Source organism: Erithacus rubecula, assembly GCF_903797595.1.
Source record: "Erithacus rubecula genome assembly, chromosome: 2".
Taxonomy (NCBI): domain Eukaryota; kingdom Metazoa; phylum Chordata; class Aves; order Passeriformes; family Muscicapidae; genus Erithacus; species Erithacus rubecula.
In genome coordinates this window covers 92,358,475-92,386,331 of record NC_136685.1, presented here as the reverse complement: position 1 = coordinate 92,386,331, position 27,857 = coordinate 92,358,475, and the positions used below count along the sequence as shown (strand labels likewise).

Here is a 27,857-nt window from a genome sequence, read left to right as displayed (position 1 = left end):
GAAGCTGAATTGCTCTTAACCCTGAGGAAGATGAAAACTCAGCTCGCAAACTTCACTTGACACTGCAAGGTGCTCTTGAAAGCAAAAAGCAACTGAGTTTTTCTAGTGGAGAGGCACTGTGGAAACACAGGTCAACTCCACAACTTCGTCAAGGTTTCCAGCTCTGGGAGCTGTATTTCCCATGGTCCTCATTACATGAAACTAGTCCATATTGTGTCAGAGTAGATCAGTATGAGGGTAACATGGTCATTACCCTTGCAGCAGCATTAGTTTGGCCTTGATTCAATTCCTGTTCTGACTGTAGCATTCTCTGTCACATTACTGAACCAGTGTCCTTTCTGAACAAAACATGGCACTGAAACAAAGCCTTCGGGGTTTAGCAAAAGAAATTTTGCTTTTTATTATAACTTTCCTTTGAATACAGTGTCATTTGTGCTTCTGATCTCTGACCAGACATCTTTTTAAAAAACCCTAGAACCTCAGAGTCCTTATGTAAACCCCTCGCCTACAGTAACTGCAGCTCAATGATGTGATGGAGAAGGCAGGTTGGATAGCATTTTACTTAAAAAATTATTTCCACAGGAAATGATTCGATTTACATTTTTAGAGAAATTAGTTCATTCACCAACTGGTTACAAAGGCTACATTGAATTAAAACTCTCCACACAGGTACTTCCTTCCTATTGCACTTTTAGAGTAGGTTCAAGTCCATCACAGAAAGGTTCTTGCAGCCCAAGTGGATGGATGAGTCTGTGATCATAAATGCATATAAGATGTCTGTAGCAACTGGATAAAAATTAATCCTGCAAAAGCTGAGATATACTGAAATGAGACCAATGTCTTCAACCCAAGAGCCACTGCTAGAGTTGTGCAGGTGGGAGCCGTGTCCGTAGAGCTGCAGGCAGAGATCCTGCGCCGGGGCTGTGCGTAGTCCTTGTGCCGGCTGCCCTCATTCCCGGGGGGCCGGCGGAGGCAAGTCTCTGTTGGGAGGAGGAGCATAGTCCCTGGGAGCCTGCGGGGGGGGTGGCGGGGGTAGCCGAGGGCCTGGAGGGCCGAGGGGGTGGAAGGGAGGATGCCCACGTGCATAGCCTCTGGGGTCGGGGGGAGGCAGGAGTGGGCCAGGAGGCAGATCTCTCATTCCTAAACGTGGACTAGGTAAGAAATCTCTTCCAGCTGGAGGTGGCAAGGGAGGACCACAACCTAGAAGGAAAGGAAATCATGGAGTTAAAGGAACTCTTGGTTTAACCTAAACAGAGAAGCTCCTGATTAGTTCCTCAGTTTGTCCTTTTCTAGAGCAGCTCTGGAGTGGATCACTGTCACATGCAGGACTTCAAAGCCCATGAATTATTCTAGGGACTTTTGGCTGCTGGTTTCCATTTTAGAGTAAACAAGGAAAAATACCTTGGCATTAAGGCTTGAAAAAACCCACCCAGTCTAAGCTTATTGAGGCAGCTAAACCCATGAAGCACGAGGTAGGGCGTGCTGAGGAAAAGCAGCTCTGGTTCTGCAGCTGTACCTTGGGGCCCGGGGAGGGGCCGAGGCCCGAAGTGCCCCCGCGGCGGCGGCGCGGGCGGTCCCGGCAGCCCGTAGCGAATGGGCGGCGGCCCCAGCACGGGCGAGCTCAGCACAGGCGGCCCAGGGAAAGGAGAGGGGCCTTTGGCACCAGCGTTACCCTGGGCAAGACGAGGTGACACTTCAGTGAGTTACTGCAGCACACAAGCACTAACACTGCTCAACAACCTCACCACCCATCCAGAGGCAAACGGGTCAAAGTAGGGGGAGAAAGAAAAATAACCCCGACACACTGCAAACCACATTAGCCAGGCAGAAAACATGGAGACAGGGACAGCTACTGCACCAGCATCATCCCTCCTCCCAGAACACTGCTGGCACTACCCAGGAGTGAATGGTTAGTGAAACACATTCCTTGAGATGAAGCTGTACTAAAGGAAAGTTAACAAGCCCTTTTGAGGATGGACACCCCTTTGGTCAAGGATGTGGAACTTAGAATAACACATGGAATTGTGCCTGAACACCACACACAAGTAAGTCAGCTGCTTAGGATTATTGTTGTGTTTACTCACAGTCCCTAACAAGAAACACCTTATTTCCTCAATACCACCAGAGAAACCAGAGAGCAACTGCTCATCATTAGAGAAGCCCTTTGAGACAGAGGAACAAGCCCTTGGTTAGTTCCACAGAGCAGCTGTCATTCAGCAGTTCAGAACACCAAGCCTGTTACTCCTCTCCATCAAAGCAGCATCACCATGTCCAGCCTCGGAATACTCACTGCAGCTGGTTCCATGGAGGAAGGTGAATCTGTAGTAACACTGGGGCCTTCAGACTCTTTGGGAGAGGGTTGCTATTGGGGATTTTTTGGACAGCAAATACAGATAGCAACAGGATACAGACAAGACAGAACATGATACAGTTAAAGAAGCAGGAGGAAGTACAATGAATCATGTATTAGAAAGGCTTCCTGAAGGTTGGGGCATTCTCAACTCACCACTCCATCCATAGCTGTGGAAGGGGAGGAGGTTCTTGGCTCACTGCTGATCAGGGATGCCACAGCAGGCCCAATATCTAAAAAGAGAGCCATGAATAAGTGTCCTACCATGCCTAGGGTAGGGACGGTGGGCTTGAAATTGCCTTTGTGAAGGGAAGGACTAACGAGAAAGTTGCAGTTGGCTGCAGACCACACAACTTACCAGGAACAGACATCCTCCCAGGTAGCTCTGGAGGCCTTCGTGGGGCAGGGGGGCCATCCACCATTGTACCTTAAGGGAAACAAGAACCCCAGAGACCCTAAATAACACAAGTCTGAGCTACTTTTATTAATAAAACCCTACCACCAATCACTCATAACTGTATTAATAAATCAGGTACCAATATCAACATTCCTGGAACCAATATCTGATCTTAGTGTTCCTAGTGTGTAGCCTAAGAGGGAGTTGTCAAAAAAGGGGAGTTTCACTGCTTACCAAATTCACCCCTCACACCTTCCCTTCGAGGAGCAGAGAGGGGCCGGGCAGGGACATCAATCATCTGTGTGGGGGATGGATTTCCTCCACTCACGGGTGATGGGCCAGAAGAGCCATCTCTGCTTAAGGGCCCTGTGCCAAAGAATTAAAACCACTTGATTCACTTTTCTACAGTTTAGCACAGCCCTATGTTTTTATGATGTAGTGACTCCAAGACCAAAGGTTTTGGGAGAACCAGCAGCATTTACCTCGTCGTGGTGGGATCGGGCGGTCAGGTCTGCCAGGAGTTGGCTTTACAATGACTGGTCTTTGAAGCATGATGATTTTTTGGTTTACTTCTATTAATCTGATTTAGAAAAATAAAGGTCTCATCATTATTCAAGCAATACAAGTGAGCTGTATCCCTTATAACGTAACAAGGCAAACTGTACTGTAAAATGTTACAAGCTTTCAGTAAGAAATGTTATTTTAAACATCAAAAAAGTTTAACAGTAGTTAAAATTAGTAACTGAAAAATGCACTGCACATTCTGACCTTCTTCTCCCCCAGGCAACTCCCAGCATGTTCAAAGAGCAACAGAGAGGGTCTGTTCTGTACTTACTTCTGTCTCAGGTTGGCTGCTTCTCTTTTCTCTTCAGCCAGAGCTCTCTCAGCCGAGCGGGCAATGAGCTGGTAGGGAAAATTTCATCAACTGCATTAATGGCACCAATGTGACATCAAATACAAATTGCTGGCATCAGAAAAGGATGAATATTCTTACCCAGTTGTCATGTGCCTTTTTCTCATGAGCAGCAATCTGAGGAGGAAAGAAGCCATTTAGTTTTTTATCCAACTACCAGTGTTTCCAATAACTCACCACAGAGCACTGGAATGACGCAGTAAAAAGATGACACAATAACCAGCAAACAAGAAATTTACCTGGTTTTTGTAGGATCTCTCTGTTTTCTGCAATTCTTCTTCCATATCTTGGATCCTTTGCCTGCACAAAAAGAAAAAGAGAGGAAGGAGAGATGTTTGAAAAAAATGTTCTTCAGTAACTAAAATAAAAGGAAAATCATAATCTTCAGAAATTCAAGTTACTTGTAAACTTTCACTTCATTGATGGCCAGCACAGCTTTTTCATCTGCAGCACACAATTTCTGCTCCTTCTCCTGACGCTCATACTCCTCCTGGGTTAGTTTTCTGCATAGGGGAAAAAAAAAATGCACCACATAGTCCAGCATTCTACATCTATTACAACTCAAAATCAAGATAGCCCCTTGCCAACAACAGCAATAACAAAATCTACAACAAGATGTATAATCACAGAGAGAAAGAGAGACAGAAATTCTGTCTCTTGAAACCAATAGATAAACCCCTTGGGTATCAAACCTTAAAATTACAGAGTTGACTAGAAAGTTCTGTCAGCTTCTGAAGATCTGTCAGAATCTATCAGCTGCAGATAGTTCATCCCTTCAGATCCTGTAGTTTTCCTAGCAATGCCACAGATTGCAATCCAGATTTACAAAGGTACAAACAAGGAAATCCACTAGACTGACACCAACCCCAGGAAATGAAGAAATCAATGTGTTGTGAAAAGAGGCAAATTTAGGGCCCAGGTGACAAACACATTCAGTACTTATTAACCACGTGGGAAGCTTTTTCCAAGTATTCTCCACAGCAATTCACTGCACAATCAATTTGCACGGTTTTTTAATAATCTTATGGTTCATTGTTTTTTGGATATTTTTCTGGAATTATTTAAGAGGTCTATAGTGTGTTCCTAACTTACAAGGGCTATCCCACAGAACTGGAACCAGTTAACTTAATAGCAAGTAAACTATTGCTAATAGCCAGTTCAACATAATCCATTTCCTTGGCTAAAACTCATAGCAGTTTTACAGAAAAAAAAAAAACTGCAAGAAGTTCCTCATTCTAATCAAGAAACACTAACAGGCACTGTAATCTCCTGTATGTTTTGGAAGCAGCAGAAATTCTTCACAGAGTTCAAGATGAAGTTTTCCCTGAAGGGTGGGAAAACTCCACCTCTCCATTCCAAGTTTATTACACATGGATCCATGGAAGTTACAAGGTCAGGCAGTTTCACTACAGCCTCATTTCCAACCCTTTGCTTCCCCCAACCAACACACTTAAACCTTAGGAACTTGAACTGCTTCTCCATCACAATTTCAGCTTTTTAACTGCTTCTCCATCACAATTTCAGCTTTTCTACAGAATTTAGCTGAGCATGTCCCTGAATCCTATTCTCTAATTTTCCCAACAAAACTGAGATGATATTACAGACGTTTCAGTAAGTAAATAAATTAATGAGGAATGAACACATACAGAGCACATCCTCACCACTGGCAATTCATTGCTCTCAGCTGCCATCACCAACTCAACCTTTGAGAATGCAAGAAGCTCACAAAGCTGAAATACTAAAGTTTCCACATTACAAGAATTAGACTCACTGAACAGAAGTCTGAATAACAGAAATAAATCTTAACAGCCCCGATGTTCTCCTTGACAATTCTGGATGATGTAACAGAGCAACCACAGAATTTGCAGACCAAGCCCTCTCCAGATGTTTAGAAGTAGGAGCCAATATGGTGTGTGCACACTGACAGTCTTTTTAGAATCTCTGGAATAGTGGCAAAAGTGAAGAAAGAACACCAGCTTCAGCTGTATTGAAAGAGTAGCCATCACTCATTCCAACCACAACTTCCAAGTTCTTTGATACTTCTGAGTGAAAAGCATTTGGACAGTGCTCATGATACAAGAGACAGAGTAAGGAAAGGCTTACTTCTGGAGTGCCATCTCCTTCTGCTGGTACAGCTCACCAAGGATCTCCACTTTCTGCTGAAGAGTTTTGCATTCATTTTCCAGTTGAGTTTTGGCTGACTGCAGCGAAGATGAATCATGCTCCAATGTTTTTATCTTCTCTGTTGGAGAAGCAGTAGCAGTAAGAACCATTATTGCCACTTACACACTCTGTTTCTGTTTAAGCCACCAACAGCACTTCATCCTAAGCAGTTATTTTACTAAACCTACCTTCCAGCTCGTGTCTTGCTGTTACTTCATCATTCAGTTTGGACTGCAGAAGATTTCTATCTTCTTCAACTATGGATAACATTGTTTTGACCTGAAAAAAGAAGCAGAGAGTTTATGATCATAGGCATAGCAGTAATGTGACTGCATTTATTAGATACTTGTGCAACATACCCTGGAGACATCCATCATCTGCTTAATCTGAGTCTTCATCTTCTCACTCTCAATATCTGAAAGAGAAAAATATCTGGTTTCTAATCATTGACAAGTCTGTGGACAACTGTTAAAAAAGTAACACTCCCTACACTTTAATTCCTACATCCTTACATGGTGTAAAAAAAATAAAAAAATCAAGAAGTGGGAATTTCCAGCCTATATATACTTTTAAGTAGAAAAAAGGGAACAAAAAAAGGATTTCAAACCCACAGATGCAGCAAATACATGTGCAACATCACAAATGACAAACTGCCTGAATAGCTTGGAAAACATCTATTTTGGGCTTTCAGATTTAAAAAATGTGATTACCTAAATTAGTTCTTTATCTGGAGGCAAGCAGAAAGCTCATTAAAAATTCATATCAAAAATAAATGTACCAGAACAACAAAGCTGAGACTTTCAGCTTTTGGAGTGCTCTTAATTACCAACCTTTATACACAATCTTTATAACCATGTCACTACACTCATGGTTTACCTAAAAGGTAATCTAAAAGCAATTTTTGACCTTGTAGCCAGTTCCTCCCTTCAGTTAGGGACATTTTGTGTTTGAGGATTGAAGCTGGCAGCTCTGTATGCATGGATTCCCTTTGTTCCCTCTCTAACATGCCACAAGCACAGCATCCCATGATCCTCAGGTGGAACCACTCTACCTGGCAACTCTCCATTGGCCAGATCATCTCCTGGGCTCCACTCATGTCCTCTGTCATCCTTCTTGGCCTCTGAATCCATGTCTAACTGCTTCAGCTGCATAATGCAATTGGTTAAAACCTAGTAAAGAAATCAAAGGTTCAATTGCCCTGCATTTTGTGAAGTATGACAGAGTATTTTATGATGTATAACACTGAAAGCAATCTTGAAATCAATAGAGAACCTACTTCAATTTCATTTTCTTTGTAGGCAAGTGTCTCTTCTATGTCCTTCTGAGATTTCTGATACAGCTGAATCTGCTCACAGAGCTCAGAATGCCTCTCACTCCAGCCTTCAGCTTCTTTCAGCAGCTGTATGAAGCACCAAGGCAAGATGATTACTTGCTGTGTTTCTAGTGCATGTTGTATGTAATTAAATTTTACTGTCAGCTCTGCTGATAGCTGATGGGTCACTGATAAAGGGTAAACTTCAGATATCAGGCTCATTGCTGTTACACTGGCAGAACTTCATGTTGAGAATCTTTCTGCAATTTGTTATTAGGTGTCTTTACAAATTTGATATTTTCTCAGCTAACATCCCAAATGCTCACACACCTCAATATGAGGAATGAATTGCAGTCCAGAGGTAATCAAAATACATTCTTTAAAGCCACATACTTCACATATGAAGAAAGAAAGCAGATATTTACAATTCTTTGGAAAAGAACTGTCCCAATATTCCAGGGTTAAACTCCTCCCCATTATCTTTGCTTTCTGAAATACCTTCTGGCAATCCATCACCACTGAGCCCTGATCCCAAGTGGCAATCTCTCCATCATGTCTTGATCACCACCTCAGCACAGACTTTGCTGACAAAAACTGCATCAGGAGAACTGGCAAGCTTTCATACCAGATATGTGGCTCAGCTGCACAAACAGCCTGTGCAAGCAGGCACAAAGCAATTTTAAATTTAAATTTTATCATGGTAATAGAAAGCATGGAATTCTCCCATGTTAAGAACACAGAAACATGCTAAACAGAGAAAAAACAGAGAAAACAGAAGCTACACTAAAAACAAAAAACCAGCAATTAAGGCCAAATATTTTGTTTGAAAGACAAGGTTGCCTGGCCTAAGGATAACTTGCCTGCTCCTTGCTCTTTTTCAGTCTAGCATTCTCTTCCTGCACATGATGAAGCTCAGATTTCACCTTTTCTTCACTCAGTTTAGCTTCATTAAGGGCTATTTGCACCTACACACGGAGCAAAAAGGAACAAGAAGACAAAGTCAAACTACAGTGGAGCAACAGCTACAAAAAACATGGTTAAATGGAAAATAAAAAGGTACATATGCACAAACAACCTGCAACCTGCCAAGCCAGCATTTTCTATTCAATAGATAAGAATTTTCTTGGTACAAAAACTGTTGACTGTTGAGGGGGTGTAAATAATGCTTTACCTCTGAAAGCTCTGCAGAATGCATAGTGATAGCTTCCTGAAGCTTCTCCAAGGACTTCTGGGTTTCAGAGAGCTAAGAAAAAGATGAGCAGTGACTTAGTGTTATCCTGGCATAAACCTCAGCCTGAGTAATTATTTAACCTGTGTCTTCTGGAAGCATAAATGCAAAGTCAAAACACAACAAACTTTCATTTCAATCATCCATTGCTGGCAGCAGCATAGCACTACCTTATCAACAAGGTAAGGAATAGAAACATTCAGCACATTCAAATCAACCTCTATCCCTGACTCCACCTTCCTGTGGCCAGGAAGTTCCCTATAGACCTGTGCAGTCCACTGCTATCATTAGCAGCAACCTTTGACCAAAACAAGGCCAAAGAGCTTCTTGATAACAAAAAAATCAGGCTTTAAAAAGAAGAAAGAGAAAACAAATATCTCTGGATAACAAGAAAGAGAGGCAGCTCAGAGGACTTCACACTTACTGTAGAACTAAATGCTGCTCTGAGTACAAGAAAATGTCTCTTCCCAACCTGAAACCTTCAGCACATATTGCCAAGGAACTTCCTGGCTCTAGCTAGGAAGTATTAGACTAGCCCATGACTTGAATGCATCTGTTTGTGTGTGAAAGCACATAACCACACAAGTCCATCAAGATATTAAAAAATCCCCAAACCTTACAAAACCCCCAAACAAAATAAATCAAAAGATTAATCCTTTGTTCTTGGGATAAACCTAAAATTTCATTTAGTCTTTCTTTCTGAGGTGGCTCACCTTGTTTGTTCTACCCCTATCTAACCCATCAGGTCATGACCAGCTTTTAGGGCACATCAAGCTAAGGAAAATGTAGGACACAAGTGTAATTGTTCTAACCTTGTTCTGTTTCTTCTCATTCTTTTTTCTCTCTGTTTCAAGCATGGTGTGCAGATTTTTCACTTTGTTATCTAGCTGCTGATTTGCTTCTTCCAATTCTTTGACAGTGTCCTTAAAAAAAAAAAAAAAAAAAAAAAGGTGTAAAAGACCAGCCTAAAGCAAGCTATTTTTATTTGCATTGCTGCTTTCAGTAGAGTCAGTTAACTTTCTCTTACCTTAAGCCCTGCAGTCTCATCTGAGAGAATGTCTTTTTGTTCTTGGGCCTCTTTCACAGATTCCTTTGCTTCCTTTATCTAAGCACAGAAACAACCACACAGAACTGAGGAAAATGTCAACATAATATTCAGTACAAATGGAAAATAAAAATATATTAGATGTTGCATTGACTGTATCATTAAAGCAATAACAGAAAATTAGGAAACAAAGGTCAACTTAGAACAATACCTTCTGATCATATTCTGACAACTTTTCTAAGATTTCTGTTTTTTCTTGCAGAAGGTTTTTAATCTTTTCAGCAAGTTGTTTTTCAGTCACTAGGAAGAAAAAGAAAGCTCACAGTAATTGTACTTCATATACTGAGCAAAAAAATCAGCTATCATTATTACCACTCCAAAGAACATTTTCAGGTAATAATTAAAGCATAAATCAGGAGAGTGTTAAATCCTTGGCAGTCAGTCCTTTCTGCATCTCAGCTTTCACTTCAAGTTAGGATTGAAAACAAGACAGTAAAGCTGACACAGAGCACAAAGCTCCTGCACCTCACTTCACAGAAGCTGCTCCAAGAACCCAGAGCAGTGTGAGGTGCTGGCTACACACAGCTGAGGTGTGTTCAGGGGAAGAGCTGACAGTGAGGATCTCAGAGCAGCCTCAGACACTCAGGGAGAAGCCACACCTTCCCTAACAATCACCTTTCTGCTCTATTGAAGCTGAGTATTTCATCAGCAAAGGTAAGAGGATGAAATCTCTGAAAGATCCACTGGGAACAGAACAGAGACAGCTGCAAGACAGCACCTGCAGGTCTTAAGGAGCTGCTCTGCTTACACCTCAGAAGAGCTCAAGTGACTCAAAAGTGACCAAGCAGCAGCTTTCAGGCATGCGTTTGCTTCTCACCCTAAACAAGCCACCAACCAACCCTTAGGATTCAATGAAAATCATTAACACACTTCAATTATTTTGCTGCAAATTATTTAAAAACCATCCAATTGTTATTTTTCAAGTCCAAAGCCACCTTGGACTGGATCTGCCTGCCCCAAGCACCACTTGCCTCACAGCAAATCCTGCAGCACAACAAGGAGCACTGGTTGTTCCAACTGCAGCCCACAGAGTGCAATGGCAACTGCTACTCCTGCTTTCCCTCCCACGTGAGGGCTCCTGGGACTGTACATCCCAGGCCTTTCCCACTTAGGTCACAGGAGAGACAGCAAGTGGCTGCCAAGCTTCAAGATAGCTCTCAGCAGTTTAAGGGAAGCAGCAATCCCTGCATTAGCTTGGCCTCCCAATTTTATTACTGTCATGAAGAGAAGATAACAGATTTTTATCCTTGGAACTCCAAATGTAAGCTAGGTTTTAAAGCATTTTTCTCACAGTTAATATTCCTCTATTTTGGATAAATATTTTAATAACAATGCAACATGTATCATGCTTGAAGAATATCTATTTGTTCCGCTCTTCAGTAGTTTCTATACAGCATCAAAGAGAAGAGTATTGGGCAGTGGAATCCATGATTATCAGTTTTTAGGAGGGGTCTTCTAACTAATTTTTGCAACACTAATACCAATATTATTCCTGCACTACAGCAATCATCTCAGAAATCAAAGATGGGCTTTTTTCAGCTCATTAACTCTACATTAACTATGTAGAAGGAAACTGCAGTATAACCACAATGAAACTAGAGAGGAATGACTGGTAAGTAAAATGTGAGGGAGGAAGAGACAAAGTTCCTATGAAGACAGTTCTTCCACATTTGCATTTTTTATTCAATTATGAATTCCAGCAATCATCCTACTTTTTCCCATTCAGTACACTTTAATTTTATAAATCAGAAACCAGAGGAAAAACTCTGGTAAAAAGTGATATGCTGGCCACAGGAAGACCTGCATATTTAGATCTAGATTTAGAGTGTTTCTTTGCATCCAGTTTCAGGCTCCCCTCAGTCCATAAAACAAAAGGAACCACCTCCTGCTTTCTGAGAGAAAACAGCAAGCAAAAGCAGAACCAGCACTGCTAGTCAAATAAACAAAACAAACTCTGTCCTGTGAACCAGTGGTTCACCTTTATGTTGAACAAAGTGGAGCTTTTCCTTGCCCTTTATTTTACAGGTGCATGCTGCATTGTTTCTCCTGATCAAAGCATTATCAAAAGCAAAATTTAAACCCTCAGATTCAGCTAAGTATCATCTATTGGCCAAGCTTATACTGGGCATTCTCCTGGAAAAGGAGTGAAGATGAATACTTGGTCCTCTGAAACAGTATAAATCTTCAAAACTTTTACATGCCTAAACATCAATCACACTGTAAAGTAGAGAGAAACTCACCTTGATATATTCTACTCTTTACCTACAGAAGAGAACAAACAAACAAAAAGATTAGCCATAAAAAGTGATAAGTGAAAAATGTTATTAATATTCCCTATGGAAAGAAGTGATCACTTCCATGCAGGTTAAAGCAGCATATGGAAAACACATCTATCACTGCCAATGAGTGTTGAGTAACACTACAAACAAGCTTAAGCTGTTTTCTAATAAAAGCTCCCAGGCTAAAGCCCGGTCCCAGAGCCTTAGTAAACCCCTGTTTACTCACTCACTAAAGGGATACCAGTAACTGCCACAGCCAATTTGCACAGAAAATGAAGACCTTTTGTATCAAACCACAGCCACAAACTTGCAAACACAAAAAAACCCCTTCTAATTACAAATAAAACCCCTTGTATCCCAGTTCAGTGCCCTCTAAAGCAGTATGGTTGTGACAGGTGCTTGTTTTGAAATTAACAGCATACAAGACTTTCAGAAGCTTTTTTATGGTGGTATATTAAAACTGGTTTTTGCATTTGAAACTGACCCAGCATGTTCAATGTCAAAACTAAGCAAGAGGAAAAAAAAAAAAAAAGATCAGTATTGTTACAGAAAACATGTAGTTTTAGTTTATTTCTATCAGGCAAATATGAAGTATTCCACAATTTTCTGGAGCATATTGTGATCAAACTGGACAGCTGTAAAATAAATTTGCTTGTTTGATTCTCATCTCTGAGGTCCCAAGAAAAAGCACTGCTATAGTTGAGAGCTGGTGATAGACCAATTGTTGCACAGAAAATTATCCATGTAGGAATGAGGATAAATGGAAGAGGCCTTCCAATGAGAATTAATATAATGTTTTTAGGTTTCTAAATGCAGTACCTGCAAGCAGCTGGACAACATGAAGTGGGGAGGATTAGCTGTTTATTTTGGATATAGCCAGCAACAGGCTTGAGCACATGGAAGGCTTCTCATTTCAAAGATATGCTGACCCTTTCCTCAGCCTTCTTCATTTACATCATACTTCTCTTTTTTGATTTTGAATTTACCTCTTACTAAGCAATCTTCAATTATCAGCTTATAGAAATGCTTCTAAGCACTGCAACTTACTTTAGCTATTCAGCCCAGCATTTAGCTCCCATTAATGCTCTAAATAGAAAAAGTAAAAAACGAAAGACTACATATTGCTTTGACCCCAGTACTGCTGAAACAGTTTAACCATACAAAGAACCACTGAGTTAGTGAAACATCAGCAGGCTTGCAAGCATGAAGTATACTCACTGAAAGGCAGGTTCTCCAGAAAAATACAGCAAGTGTGACAATTCCCACTAAGGCAGTTATAATGACAGGCTCCCATGGAAGTCCATGGAAATCAGGCCCAGGACGCATTTCCTCAGGCAGCGTGGCGACCAACTGCAAACCAACAGCAGTGACAGCTAGAGGGTGTTTTATTAAACAGGGGTAAAACAAGCAGTCTGACAGGTGCCTTTATTCCTCCCATAAGCCCAGAGAACCATCTAGAGATTTGCTGCAGTTTTTCTGCAAACTGAAAACCGAAAATGAAGAAACCACAGAGCAGCCTGGTGCTCAGATTTCAATGCAAAACTCCCGAGTACCAAGAGGACACCTGACAGTGGCAAGAAGGTAAAGAAGAGTCACACCAAAATGAGTACATACTGATGTGCACAATTTGCTTTACACAGCACTGGTAGTTATTGCACCTGTTTTCAAATAAAGCTATAAGGATGGAAAACTATAGAATAAAACCCCAGTTTTAGATCTGGATATCTGTACCAATCCAGTGCAAATGGCTCGGCTCTTCTCCCAGCTGTTGCCCCTGTCAGAGGGTCATATGCCATGAGTCTCCTCCTCCACCTCGAGGTCAGAGAGCACCTGGGGAAGGTGCGAACGCCTGGTACAGGCTAAGGGGCTGATAGTGACATGGCGCTCAGGGAACAAACTGTGCGAGCCACACGGCAGCCGCTGCCTTCTCCCTGCCTTTCCTCCTACGTGCCCTCTCTCTCCCTACGCTCCCCACAGCCGGCGGAGGAGGGGCCGGGCGGGAGGGCGCACACCTGCCCTGCAGAGCCGGGCCGGGGGCGAGCTCTCCCCGCCATCCGCGGGGGCCGGCAGCGATCCCTGCCGCCAGCGGCCGCCTCCGCTCCGCGGGACTGCCCCGCGCCGCGGGCCGGGGGCGCGGAACGCCGGGGGGAATCTCCTCAGGGACCCCCTGGCTCGGGGGAGCTGTCACCGCCCGGGCCGGGCCGCCGCAGCCCCGCCGCCGCCGTTTCCCTGCCCTCACCTGCAACAGCTTGCGCCGCGCCGAGGGCTCCTCCACCGGCCAGCCGCTGCCGCCCGCGGGCTCCATGGCGGCCCGGCAGCGCCAGGCACACGTCAGCCCTCCCTCCTTCGCTCCTTCCCTCCCTGCCTCCCTCCCTCAGGGCCCGCCCGCCGCGCGCCGCCCCTCGCCCGCGTCACGCGCCGCGCGCCGCCGCCACTCACCCGCCGCAGCAGCTCGCGCGCCTCGCCCGGGGCCGCCCGCCAGGGGGCGCCAGCGCCCGCAGCAGCACCGGCACCTGAGGGCGAGAGGGGAGCGGCGTCACCGTGAGGAGCGGCCCGGGCGCCGCAGCACGGCCCCGGGGCAATGCCAGGGCTTCCGCACGGCAAAGAGGCACGCAGCCCCCGGGAAGGGCGCTGGTACCCCACAGGCGGCGTTAGCAGGGGTGCCGCGGGAAGGGACGCGGCTGTGCGGTGGCACGGTGCCGGGCCCGCCTCAGACAGAGCACAGCCAGCTCCTCCAGCCGTGAATCGGAGCACACACACTTAATTCCGAACCGCGAATCCACAGAACATTCGAAGCTGGAAAGGAGCCACAAGGACTGTCAAGTCCAAACACTCCTGAACTCTCTCAGTACTCTGTAAGTATGGCAAAAGCTTTAAATCATCTCCAGCTCTATCCTGGCCTGAATCGCTGCTTCTGCTGCCACACGTCCAGACCAGCAAATTGCACAGCCACCAGCCCAGCCCGTTGTCACACTATGAGCAGCCATTGCACCATCATCAGCCTTGTTACTTCCCAACACTTCTCCCAGCCCTCCTAAGAATTCCTGGCAAGCAGCATTTAACCACCTTTAAGGAAGGAATGGAAGATGGTCTGAAATGCAGCTGAACTCCGACTGCTTAACCAGTAAGTTATCCACCAGCCATTTGAAATTTCTTAGTTTTCATTCAACCTAGAGTTTCCTTTAAGTCTTAAAAGCTGCTCAAAAGCACTTGGCCCTGGAGACAGTACCAGCACCTCAGTAATGGTGCAAACAAGCTAATGAAGATGTGCCTGAATTTTTCCTAAATGCTCAGTGGACACAGAATTATTAAACATAATCAGAAGTGAAGGCAGAACAGCAAAGCTGAGAGTAGCACTGAGAACAAAGATTGTTTCATGCCAAAACAGGGCTGGGAAAGATGACAGTAACAGGATCCCTCCTTGGAATAATGATGAGACAGCACCTTAGCCCCAGAGGAATAAGGCCTCAGCCAGAGGGAGCCAAACATTTCTCCTATTCCAACACACAGAGAAATTACTGAGCTGCCTGAGGGGGAAGCTACACACCACCTTTCCTGGAAAGTAATATGGCCCAGAGACATGGGCTAAAAAGAGCAAGAAGAGAGGGCACACAATTCTACAGGCAGTCCTGTCTAGAGAAGGTGACCTGTAGGCTGTGAATGCCTGCAAAGAGGCAGAAACCTGGGATTATGGTATGCTTCCAGGGATTGCTGCTCTTTCTCCACTACCATCATGAGACACAGCCCACAAGCCCGAGCACAGAGCTCCAATTCTGACACTCACAAGAGCACTTTCCTTTTTCCCACATTGCAAAACCATAGTAGAAACTCTGCTGTGCTAAATTAGCAACACAGTACTGCCACTAGAGGGACTGTCACTGATCAGGGAAAGCCATGAGGATTGCAGCAACATAAAACGAAAGTATCAGTGAAAACTCCTGCTATTTGCCTAAAAATACATTAAATCATGTATGTCTTCAAGAGCAAAAGAAAAAATGAGCCAATCATGGTTACCTTCAGCAGTGTGCTCGCTGGCACTCTCTCCTGAATCAACTGGCCCAAAGGAAGTATCTTCCAGGAGTGATCCTCTTTCACTATCATACCCTTCTTCAGCTTCTCCAGTATCTGAAAAGTTGGCCTCTTCATGCTCAGCTGGAACACTGACAGCCCTCTCCTCCTCCTCAGCAGGCTGCTCAAGCCTCTTCTCTTCAACGAGCTGCTGAAATTCCTGATTGCCCTCATCAAAGGTATTCAGGTTTCTGGTGAAAACACTGTCATATTCAGCCTCTTTTGCACCATCTGTGACAGACAAGCAGGTATGAATTAAGCACTGAGCTAATGTGTATTTCTTACAGCTACCTTTAGTGAAATGCTGCATGTAACAAAGCTTTCTTGACACTTTTAAATATTTCAGTTTGCATATTGCTTTCAGGATATCCTCAGTCAACTTTCAGTAACATCTAATTAAATGCCTGTATGAAATTCATGCAAGAGATCAACCACTGACCTTTCAGTGAAACACTGCAAGGTGAAATATTTGTATCATTCATGACCTTATCAGAAATCACATAGTTAACATGTACTACTGTAAGAGGAGCCTGGCTAAAAGTGTGTCTTAACATCTTGCACACTAATTAGAAAACCCAGCAAGTTTGCAGAAGACCCTACCTCTGGGTCTTTGCCAACCAAAACATCTGTTTGTTCAGTATTTCTACTTATGTACTCTTTTATGAATGTGGGCAAAAATCTGATTATAAGGACACTCAAGATTTTAGGTGCCTGGATATAGTACCTGGACTTTGCATCAATCACCAGATCTCTCACAATCGGGTGATAATTAGTTCAGAGAAAGACTGCTCTAAACCCTCCAGAAAACTCAGCACATTAGTATTTGTGAATCCCTGTTTCTTAAGGAGGTACAGACTTGTCCTGAGTGGCTCCTTATAAGTGGAACTCCCTTATCTTACACAAATCTTGGTCCATAAGAACAGGTGTGCTGAACACACTATCTTCCTTTTAGGATTGTCCCTGAGCCACCCTCATCACAATGCTAAAAACATACATTAAAAATAAACAAAAAAATCCCAGATTATTGCACAAGGCCTCTTTCAATTCTACTCCCTCACCCTCTTCTTAAAGCTCCTCTGTGTGTTGCTTGGGACAGATTTTTACTTCCATTTCACCTATTTATTAAGTGGTTTAACATCCTACCTTGAATGTGCAGCTGGTCATCTTCCTGTTCTGGAGGAGAAGCAAGGGGGACACTCTCACCAGCAGATGAATATTTACTCCTTAACGAATATATCAATTCTTGAATATCATCCATCAGTGCACTCTCCTCATCATACAAATCCATCTCCTTCACCACCTCCTCCTTATTTTCTGCCACCCTGGAATCCAGAACTTTTCCTACAACATCCATAATGCTCGATTCTGAAAACTCCAGTATCTCATCCAGAGCTTTTTCTGCATCCTCATTATTCTGGCTGGCCTTCTGAGCGAGCTCCATCTCCACCTTCATGTCGTGGAACATGCCTTCAATCCGAACCACGTGCTGGAGCCCAAGGTACTTCTGCAGGCGCATCACGCGCTTCTCATCCAGGAAATCTCTCATTATTGACAGCTGCTTCACAGACTCACTGAAAGCTGCTACAGTGTCACTGGTGCCTTCTGAGCTGTCAGCGGGGCTGGGGACATGTGCAGATTGCTGCTGGTCATTTCTTGTTTCATCTACATCTTTTGAGTCTTTCTGTGAAATGCCCTCTGGGACATGATCTTCCTTGTGGTCAAAGTCATTGTTGTTTTCCAAGTGAGGAGATTGGGAATTATGTTCTTCCACAGCTGATGGCAACTCAGGTTCAGAAGACTCCTCGTGGGCTTCTGTGACATGTTGCATCTCATCCAATTTAGCATCTTTTCTCACTGATACATCAACTTCTTGGTTCCCAGTCTCGCTTGCATTTTGCATGCTGATTGTTTTATCCTCCTTAGGCAATGAGTTTGTTTCCTCTCCTGTATTGTAAGTAGGATTTGGGATTCCTGAAACAGCTTCACTTAGTCCTTCCAATTCAGGATTTGTATTTTCACTACCTAGTGTATTATCCTGGACATTTGCAGCCCGTGCTTGTGACAGCTTTGCACTTGCTGCATTCTCATCTTCCAATAACTCATCATCTGCTTGTTTTAGGTCAGGGTCATCTTCAGCATCTGGCTCCTCAGATTGCAATTCTGCTCGTTGTGTTGTTTCTTTAGCCAAATCTTTGCCAAGATTTCTGTCTGTTCCTGCATCCTCAGAATGAGCAGTTCCTTGCCAAGTAAGATTCTCTGTATTAGTGTTCTGCATGGTGCTTTTTGATTTTTCTTCAGGGGAACTTTTCTCAGTGCTTTCTTTAAAAGCTGGCATCTTGTCAAGATTTCTTGAAAGTTTTTCATTCATATCTGCCTCTAAATACTCAGTCTCATTTTCCCACGGCCTAGGTTGCTCAACAGCTCCACTATAGCTTGAGTTTTCTTCCCCGGCAGGGGTTTCTTCCATGTTTCTATTTTTTATTTCCAGTTCTTTGTTAGAAGAGGCAGGATTTTTATTTTCATGATAAATTTTAACTTCTTGTTTTAAATCTTCATGTCTGAGAAGTTCTTTCTCCACAATGGGCATTCCACGCTCCACTTTCTGTCTTAAGAGTTTGGTATCCCCTAGGTCACCTTGAGATGCACTTTTTACCTCTTCCACTGGTGTGATTGGAACATCAACCGGAGGCTTGTTCTCAGCTTCTCCCTTCTCCATTGTTTTCTCCCATGATCTTTTATGCTTTAGATCACTTTCCAAGGACTCCTCCAAGGTATCACCCTCAAACTCTTTATCCCTTTTCTCTATTGGAGCAAGTGGAACTCTTTCAGGACTTTTGTTGATATCATCATCAGATGCTTCTGAAGCATCTTCCTTGTTTTTAAGAAATGATTTGGACTCCAGAGCATTGCCTGGACTAGGCAAAGTGTGAAGATCAGGCACAGCTGTATCTTTCAGTGCTGCAGAATGTGACTGTGTTCCATCAGTGAGCTGCTCTTCCAATTGTTCAGTTTTGTTGGCTCTTTCTTCTGAACCCAGATCACCTGTACCCACAGGTTCCTTTCCAAGGGGTTCTTTGGAGAGATCCTCAGGCTGAGTTGCTGCTGGTGCTTCTCTTTTACTAATTAGCACCACCTCATCCTGTTTCTCTTTTGTTTGTTTTGATTCAGACCTGTCTACACTTACACTGTCACCCACACTGTCACCTGACTTCTTACTCTTACTGAAGGCATCCTTAAGAATGAACACATCGGAATTGTGTTCCTCTCTATTGTCTCTTTGGTTATTTAGCTTTGTAGCACCCTTTGCATCTTCATCAGGTTCATGATTTTGGGACTCAACATCATAGTTTCCATTATCTTCTAAATCCACAGGGGATGTAATTTCATCCTCTGCTGTAAAAGACAGCAAAGGGATTTCTGCAGACTGATCTGCAAACTCTGGCTCCTCCTCCTCATTGTGAGGATTAATGCTCAAATCTTCATTTAAATCATCTTCCAGTGATGTGACAAGGTGAGTCACTTCATCATCTGATACAATAGCATCAGCAGTTGAGCCAAATTTTGTTTTTAAGTTCACAGAGAGCTCTCTGTTTAAAAGTGTATAGGCATCGACTTCTTCATTCTCTTGGTCAAGTTGGCTGGTTTCACCCTGAGGAATACTAGTGTTTTTGGTATTTTCACTCTCTAGCCCTTTTAATTTCCCATGTAGCATTCCTTTCAAGTGCTCATGTGCAATTTGATCTCCCTGAGAGTTTTCTTTGTGACTATTGACACTGGAGTCTCCCCCAGTATTTTCAGTTCCTTCTGTAAGAGAATTGTCAACTTTGTCTGTCAAGACAAGGTTTCCCTTTTCTTCTTCAGCACTTTGCTCTAGATTGTCTGTCTCCAAAGCACCAAGGGATTTTCCTCTATCAGTCTGTTCAGCCTCCTTATCCTTCCCAATTCCTTCAGCTGGTTTTGTCCCTGGACCACTCGATTCAGTTTCCCCTTCATTTGCTATTGTCTCTTGCAATGATTTCAGAAGTTCATCCACATTATAATTATCAAAGTCATCCCTTCCTCCATCAAAGCAAACAAAGTCTGTTTCCTGAAATGAAAAACAATATGCAGTCAACAATATTATTTCCTTTCTAACAGTGATGAGACCAAAAACATTTGCCTACTTAAAGAGAGATGCAGCAAAGTAAATTATGTTAATCACACAGAATTAACTCCTTGAGTCCTTAACCAAAACTCTTTGAAATCAGGGGAGGTTTTGCCAAAGGACTCATAAAATCAAAATTAAAAGGAACAAAGTGTAAGGCTGCAATGGAGCTGGCAGTATTACACTGCACTCATCACCATATGTCCTGAATGAAGAACAAGTCTATTGCTGAATGACAGCAAACAGAAGAAAACAAATGTTGCTAAGCTTGTGTGTCACAACCTCTGTTAACTGGCATCTCCTTAAAAGACCAAGTCCTCCAAGCAGGAGCTCCCTGTCACACAATTTATGAAAAATTAAATAGAAGCAGTGCAAGACACTGAACACAATTTCACAGAACCATAGAATGGCCTTGGGTTGAAAGGGGTTTAAAGATCATCTCATTCCAACCTACTGCCATGGGCAGGGAGAACTTTCACAAGACCAGGTTGCTCAAGGCCCCATTCAAACTCTCCTTGAACACTTCCAGGGATGGGGCATCCACAACTTCTCTGGGCAAGTTCTTTCAGTGCCTCCAAAGAATTTCTTCCAAATGTCTAACCTAAACCTGCCATCTTTCAATTTGAAGCCATTCTCTCTTGTCCTGTCACTACATGTTCTTATAAAATATTCCTCTCCATCTTTTTTGTAGGATCCCTTCAGGAAGGCTGCAATTAGGTCTCTCTGGAGCCTTCTCTTTTCCAGGCTAAACAATCCCACATCTCTCAGCCTTTCCTTGTAGGAAAGGTGCTCCATCCTTCAAATTACCTCAGTGACCTCCTCTGGACTCATTCCAAGAGGCTGATGTCCTCTCTGCTCTGGGGACCCCAGAGCAGGAAGCAGCACTGAGGTGGGGTCTCAGCAGGGCAGAGCAGAGGGACAGAATCCCCTCCCTTGCCCTGCTGGCCACAGTGCTTTGGATGCAGCCCAGGACTGGCTTGGCTTTCTGTGCTGCAAGCATGCCTAAAGCTACAGCCTCAAGAAGGCTTTACTGACACTGCTCTGGAGCTGCTGCTATTAGTGCATGAAAGCCAGCTATATGTGAAAGGCTGCAATTCCAGAATCAAAGGGCTGAGTGTACCCACCTTTGTTTGTTTCTGAAAGTACTTTAAACTTGGAGAGTTTGGGAAAAGAAGCTATTTTGATTACACACCAGAAAGCCTATGCACAAGCTACCTATCAGGATTTACAGAGCTCAATACAAACATATTTCTTTAGAAGAAAACCATAGTATTTGAGGGGATAAAAAAGGTCAATGCCCACATTTTGGGCTGATGCTTTCACACCCATCCACATACAGAGTTGCACAAACATTCCACCCCACCCACATACATGTGCACCCCTGCATGTATGTAGCTGCTTACTAACAAAAAGTTACTAAAAATCATTACTATTCCCAGTTTCTTCTTGGGAATTTTTCTGAATGCCAAGGTAAGAAACAGTAAAACTCCAACTGAAAAAAAAAAAAACCAAAAAAACCAGAACAAGACTTACATCTGTTGGTAATTCTAGCTCCTCATTGGAATAGTTATGATTTACTTCAAGTAAATCCTTTGGAAAGTATCCAAAATCACTTCCAACCTGCAAAAAGCAAACACAAACAAACAAAAAGCAGTAAAGAATGTTTAGAAACAACATGACTATGTCAAAAATTACAGACACCAGTAGCAAATATGTTGAACTGATTCTTATGTATTCTCAATGAAGTTTAACACAGTGAATAAAAACAGGGCCTTGTTTATGCAAGAGTTTTCAGTGAGGTTTTATACTTACATTTCACAACAGCCTTGTGAAGTTGGTTTAAGTTTTACTGTGCATGTTTTTAAGGCCTGACTTATAACAAATTATTAGGAGATTTGGGAATAAAGCCCAGGCCTTCTGGCTCATGTGCTTTAACTGCTATTGTGCAGGCACTGGAGACACCAGACACACCTCAAGGATTTTCTCAAATAGCAAGCAGAAGAGGATCTTTGACTAATAAGATTTACATCCACACACAATATTCTAGCCAAAAATATGCTCACTTTGTAACTTATGGAAAAAAAATTCTTAAAGCAGATCGTATGGAAATGCAAAATTGTACTTGATGTACTAATTATTTTAAAACCTGTGTGGAAAATATACTCCCCTCTGCAAATGCATTGTTGCTCTTCAGTGCCTGACACAAGCAAAAATCAATCATAGAGTGGTGATTTTCAATGTGCTAAGGCAAGGCAAACAGTGGAAGACAAGAATCTCTCTTATCATTCACCAGATAAGATCTACACAGAGTAATGCTCTCACTTGAGAGTTCTGACAACAGCTGTCAAGAAGCCAATATTAATAGCATGCAATCACTACACTGATTAGATAATTCAGGTAATTAGAGCCTGGTGGAAACACCTAGAAAGGTACAGAGTTCCTAGACAACCAAAATAACTGGGGGAAAGAAAGAAATTTGGTCATTTCCTCAATCATTTGTTACAGGAGAAAGATGACAATTGCCAATTTTCCTGAAGAGTTTGTGTGGGGAGAACACTCAGCTAAAGTTCAAATTAAAAAAGAAACTGGGCATGGGATATTAGGGATACACAGATATACTGTTACACTGATAGCACTGGAACAGGTCAAGCTTGCCTGAAGCTTTCTGGATTTGCAATAGCATTAAAAAAATACAAAGAAGAAATTAATAGCTAGCAAATAATATGTTCTAATAATTTTTGAAGGTGTTTGTTTTGATATGCAAGTGAAATAAGCACTGATACATTACAGGACTTCCTTTTTAAACTATTTCTCATTCAGATCTTACCTTCCATAGTTGATATCTCTGAAGTTAGTTACACATGTATTAAGAAACCCCAAACTGTTCCCTCTCTGCCTTTTGTAAACACATGTACTATCTTACTGAAAACAGATCATGTAGGCATGTTTATTATTGGGAATTACCAATGGGAATGGGAAATTCATTTAGACAAGTCAAATCAAAAGCTTGTCTTTGCGTGGTACACTACAGTTTAATTGTAAATTGGTTTATTTCTCTCTCTAAACTTCTACTCCAGTTTTTAATGATCTTTTGGTAAACAAAAGTTGGAGCTTCAAAATCTCCTTACAGACTAATCTCCGTGATAGCCTTTGTAATCAAGCATCCCAATTTCAAACTCCTTTATTGCAATCCAAGCTGCTGACCATACAACTCCTCTGCAGTGACCCAGTTTGCCACTTCTGTGGTTTATAAGCCATATGGGATCCACCTGCTCAAAATTTCATCTGCTTCTCTCCTTACAAGTCCTCTCTTGTAAGGGGAAAAAATGCCTCATTGTGCAAAGAAAGGAAACATTCATTCTCTTCAGACAAGACAGAGGAAAGGCACTATCAATGCCAAGCATATAAGGGAGGAATATCCATCTCTTCCCAGCTAAAAGTTGTGCAAGGACAAAGCACGTGGCTGTGTGTACAGCATCTGGCCCCCATGGTGTCCATGTGCCACAGGCAGCTGCTGCAGATTCACTGACCAAACCACACCCTCCCACCATCTATCAGAAAACAGACAGCTAGGGAAGATGATATTCAAATCTTTTTCATCTTAAAGCCCACATGCCTAAAGCACAGATGACATAGGTAACTAAAACTTCAGAACATAGGGCAAAGAAGAGCTGCTGAGCATTGCCAGTGTTAAGAAAACACACTATTATTGCTCTGACCTTCTGGGTCCTCCAGAAATATTGTCTTTCTGTCTTACTTAATTTTATCCACCCTGCATTCTTTTTTACTAACCTATGTACAAGGTTTGAAAACAAACAAAAAAACCCCCCAAAAACCAGCAACACAAAGAAGCCACAATCTGCAGTCAAGTCCATTTCTTGTAATATGAGGCCAGAAATGGCTTTCTCTCAACCTTGAATCAAAAGTATTAAGTCCATCCCTGTGCCATAAGATAAAATAAAAATCTTAATGTGTCTTTGACAAAATTGTTCATGAAAAAGCAGCAGGTTTTTTACTTGGAATGATCTGAAGTACTTTTGGAGTTCTGTACCCTGCTAAAGTGAGGGCAGAGTGCAGGAAAAATGCACAGGAGTCTACAATAAGTGATAGTGTAAGCAACACAAGATTGATGCTGAAGAGGAGACTGATTTACAGCAGGACAGAGGACAAGGAGAGCACCTGATACACTCTATCTTTTGGCTTTGGGGGAAAAGAAAAAAAATCAAGCATTTTCCTGCAACTGATGTATTAATTAAATTCATAACATAAATGACTATCAAATAATGATCATAGAGTGTTTTCCAAGCATTTGGCTTTAGTATTGAGGTTTAGAGAGCTAAAAGCTAGAAGCCATATAATGTAGAGAATATGCATTATAGCTGGGTTCCAGAATTTTTTCACATGCAAAATACTGAATGAACATAGTGTAAGCTCTATAAGCAATTTAGTATTCAAGACTGGCATCACAAAATAAAGGAGCTATTTTGTCAAAATAGAACATGTTTGCTGGCACAGGGAAAAAAAAAAATCAACAATGGCTTGAAAAGGGTGGAGTGAATTAGAAAAGCAAAGGCAAATAAAGACCAGTCCCAGCTGCTATAGATTTTTCAGCCTTGGTGAAAGGCTGTTTTTCTTATCAGATCATCTCCCTTCAGGTCAGAAATACTATTGTATTTCTCATGGCTCCTTCAAATTGATTTTGGAATTAGAATCTGTATTTACAACTTGTTTCAAATAAGCCCCAGGTTGCATTAGTTGAAGCTTCTCATACATACATCCCCCTGACCTCTGCTCACACCTGACAATCAGAACTCCAGTTAGCCCTTGATTTCATAGCTTCTATTCTGCCCTAATAAATCCTTTCCCAAAAAAAGACTTTGGGAAATGGAAAAAGGCAGCAGGGCATATGGATGGGATCAAATGATGCACACAAAGTCCACATGAAGTCACACAATGAGACCCTAAAAGGGCCATTGCAGAAGGTAACATGCCTTCCATTGGAATTCTTTTGATGGCAGACCTCATGGGTAGCCTGGTTTTAATTACCAAGCAGCAGCTTCCCCCAGCTCCAAGACTTCACATGGCAGGCACGGCTGGCCTGCATAAATCAAGCTGCCCAGCCAAAGCTGGCATGGGAAATCAGGCTGCCCAGCCAAAGCTGGCATGGGAAATCAGGCTGCAGGAGAGAGAGACCCAGAGCTGTCTCTGAGTCAGGGACAGGGGCACCTGTGCCCGTGCCCTACTCAAAATCCAAAGGCAGGAATCTCTGACCCCACTGCAACCAGCTCCCATGCTGGTTGTTGCAGTGATATGGATAAAGCAGCAGCAGTCAATCAAAGAGGGAGAGAAGAAATAAAGGTTACAGCCACTAACCAAAAGGAATCAGTCTGGCAGCACTGCCCTAAAAAAGAGCACTGAAAATCATGTAACACAGCTGAAAAATGACAACAAATTAAATGGAGCTTTGCTATTCTTTCCGACCTGCCAACTGCAGCTTTTACTTTTTAAACCCAAAGCAAACATCCTTTTAACTTGGAGACACACCTAACTGTTGCATGAGCTGCCTATCAGTGAATAATTAAACTGAATATTAACTCAGCAATTACCTTAACCTGCTGTCTGATCTTGCAGCCTACATTATACCTTGTTAGAAGACACAAAATTGGCCCCACGCTGCTACTCCGCATCTCGAGAACTGGCAGCCCTGGAAACCTGTACCACCAGCTAATTACCCAGATTATTTATGGTACAGTACATGTCAGAAGGGAATTACCAGCGTGATAGAATTATTAACTCTTCTTGAACCACGTGCTGCAGTTTTTCTGTTCACTTCTGTATTATTCTAATTGGATGCAGCTCCTACTGAGAGCTTGGCTGTTCACGCCCGGCCTGAAGTGGTTACAGAAAGTGATACATCCTGATTTTCACCAAACCACTGGTCCCACAGTCAACACCCAGGTGTGGTTTCAAGCACCCTAGACCACTGTCAAAATTGTTTATCCTTTGTAGAAGACCAGAGTAAGAAAGGAAGTTGAAGTAAACAATTTGGGCACTAAAAAGTATGTAGGGGAAACATGGCGAGGAAGCAACAGGGACTAGGTCTAAGCAACCTCTGGATTGCCAACATTTTCAAGGGAAGCACACAGAAACTCCTCTTCCTCTGTGGTATCTCAGTTCTGCCTCTGCAAGGCAAATAAGGTGCTTATGAAAGTCGAGAGGAGCTTTCTATGAAGTAACTGCAAGTATGGGGATGTTCCTTCCCCACTAGCAGAAGCCTCTCAGATTGTCCAAGGATGCTGACTTAGACACAGCCACTACTCTGCAACCTGCTAAAGCACAGCTGAGAGACAGACCTTTTAGAAATCAAATTTAACCTCCATCCTTTCCAGTTTTACTACTCGTTTATCCTCCAACCCTGCATTCAGCTTAGATAAAAAGGGGAAGAAGGCAAATGAATATTAGGATAAGAAACACAATTAAAACATGCACATGCAGCAATCTTGAGCAGGATTACAGAGTGCAGGATGAGACCACGTCATGGGAAAACACAAACACAGGCTTAGGGCTCCCTAAATGGGAAGGGAAGCCCAGCTTTCAGGTAGGCCTATAGCCACCACCACTGCCAGTACTGTTGCCAGTACTGCAATAGGAGGTTTTCAACATAAAGGCAGTTTTAATATTAGTTTCTAATAGTTTTAGACATATTAGTGTTGCCCATTTTTCACAGCACTCAGGTTTGATCAAACCTCATCCCATTTCCTACCGGCCTCATGACAAAGCAGCATTCACTGTGTTATTTAGCCATGTTCAAAACTTCAAGCATTCTCTTACAAGGCAAAGGGAATGAAAACAGATCACAAGAAGAGCAAACAGAAATGCTTTACAGTACTTACACTTCCAGCCCAAAGCTCAGTTGATTCTCCTATTAGTTTATAGTACACATATACAGCTTCTCCTTTCTTAAAATTTACAAATCGACAATCCGGACCTTTAAAATCCCGCATGGCCTTCCCTCGGCACATTAACACTGTCCAAAGAAAGCAAAGAGAAGAGTATGACTTAGAAGATAATTTACATGAAAAGTGTCTTTGCTAACTGGCAGTAAACAACACCACCTTGCATGCATTTTCCAGATTGAGCCAAGAGATAAGAACTAAATTGAAAGTATAGCTAGATTTTTAGCTATAATTAACACAAACAAACAAGCCAGATTATAGCGAAATAAGGAGAAGAAGAAGAAGAAGCAGCAAGTTATAGCTAAAAAAGAAAAGCAAAGGTTCTAGTAAAGACAAGGGTTTGACAAAGCACCGAAGAACTACACTTCAGGGGTGCGCAGTGGAGCTAATTATCAATGTTAGAGCAGAAAGGCGACATCTATGTCCCGGCGAATCGGTCCTGAAATTATCCCAGAGAACAGGTTAATCACGAGAGGGCTTTGCCGGGAGAGGCAGGAGAAGCAAACACGGAGCTGCGGGGATCTGAAAACTTGGCCGCGGTGAGAGGGACGGCGCGCGTGGGCGTCGCGTTCCCGTTTCCCCGATTCTCCCCAATTTCCGCGCCAGAGCCGGCGGAAGGAGAGGGCTTTGGGAAGAGCCTCGGGGAGGCATCTCCGCCCGCAGCCCCCTCGCCGGGGCCGTGCCCGCCGCCCCCACTCACTGCTGCACTCGAAGTCGGCGCAGCGCTTGCGCTCGGCGAAGCGGCGGCCCAGGCCGGGCGCGGCGGCGGCGGCGGCGGGGAGGCAGCGCGGGCCCGGCGGCGGCAGCAGCAGCAGCAGCAGGGCCAGCAGGGCGAGCAGCAGCCGGGGCTCCGGCGGCGCGGCTGCGGCCGTGGCCATGTCGGCGGGAGGGAGGGAGGGAGGGAGCCGGGCGGGGAAGGAGGGAGCAGACACGTCAGCAGCG

General features: G+C 43.2%; 1 protein-coding gene across 2 annotated transcripts; it reads right to left on the bottom strand.

Moving 5' to 3' along the window:
* Positions 1–541: 541 nt before the first annotated feature.
* MIA3 (MIA SH3 domain ER export factor 3) lies at positions 542–27,857 on the bottom strand. 2 transcript variants are annotated; one of them, XM_079299236.1, is made up of 29 exons: positions 27,616–27,857; positions 26,853–26,986; positions 21,493–21,579; positions 16,959–19,902; positions 15,762–16,046; positions 14,187–14,260; positions 12,966–13,097; positions 11,709–11,730; positions 9,620–9,708; positions 9,391–9,468; positions 9,176–9,286; positions 8,307–8,378; positions 7,996–8,100; positions 7,100–7,222; positions 6,875–6,992; positions 6,183–6,238; positions 6,012–6,102; positions 5,764–5,902; positions 4,062–4,163; positions 3,900–3,960; positions 3,742–3,777; positions 3,583–3,650; positions 3,230–3,327; positions 2,982–3,113; positions 2,709–2,777; positions 2,507–2,583; positions 2,291–2,362; positions 1,517–1,673; positions 542–1,200 (listed from the first exon to the last, which is right to left on the bottom strand). In XM_079299236.1, exons 1-29 carry the CDS (start codon positions 27,791–27,793, stop codon positions 950–952), a joined length of 5,961 nt encoding a protein of 1,986 aa, XP_079155362.1. In that variant the 5' UTR covers positions 27,794–27,857; the 3' UTR covers positions 542–949. The 2 variants fall into 2 exon arrangements, with proteins under 2 accessions (XP_079155362.1, XP_079155363.1); XM_079299237.1 differs by lacking the exon at positions 2,291–2,362 and having other exon boundaries at positions 27,616–27,856.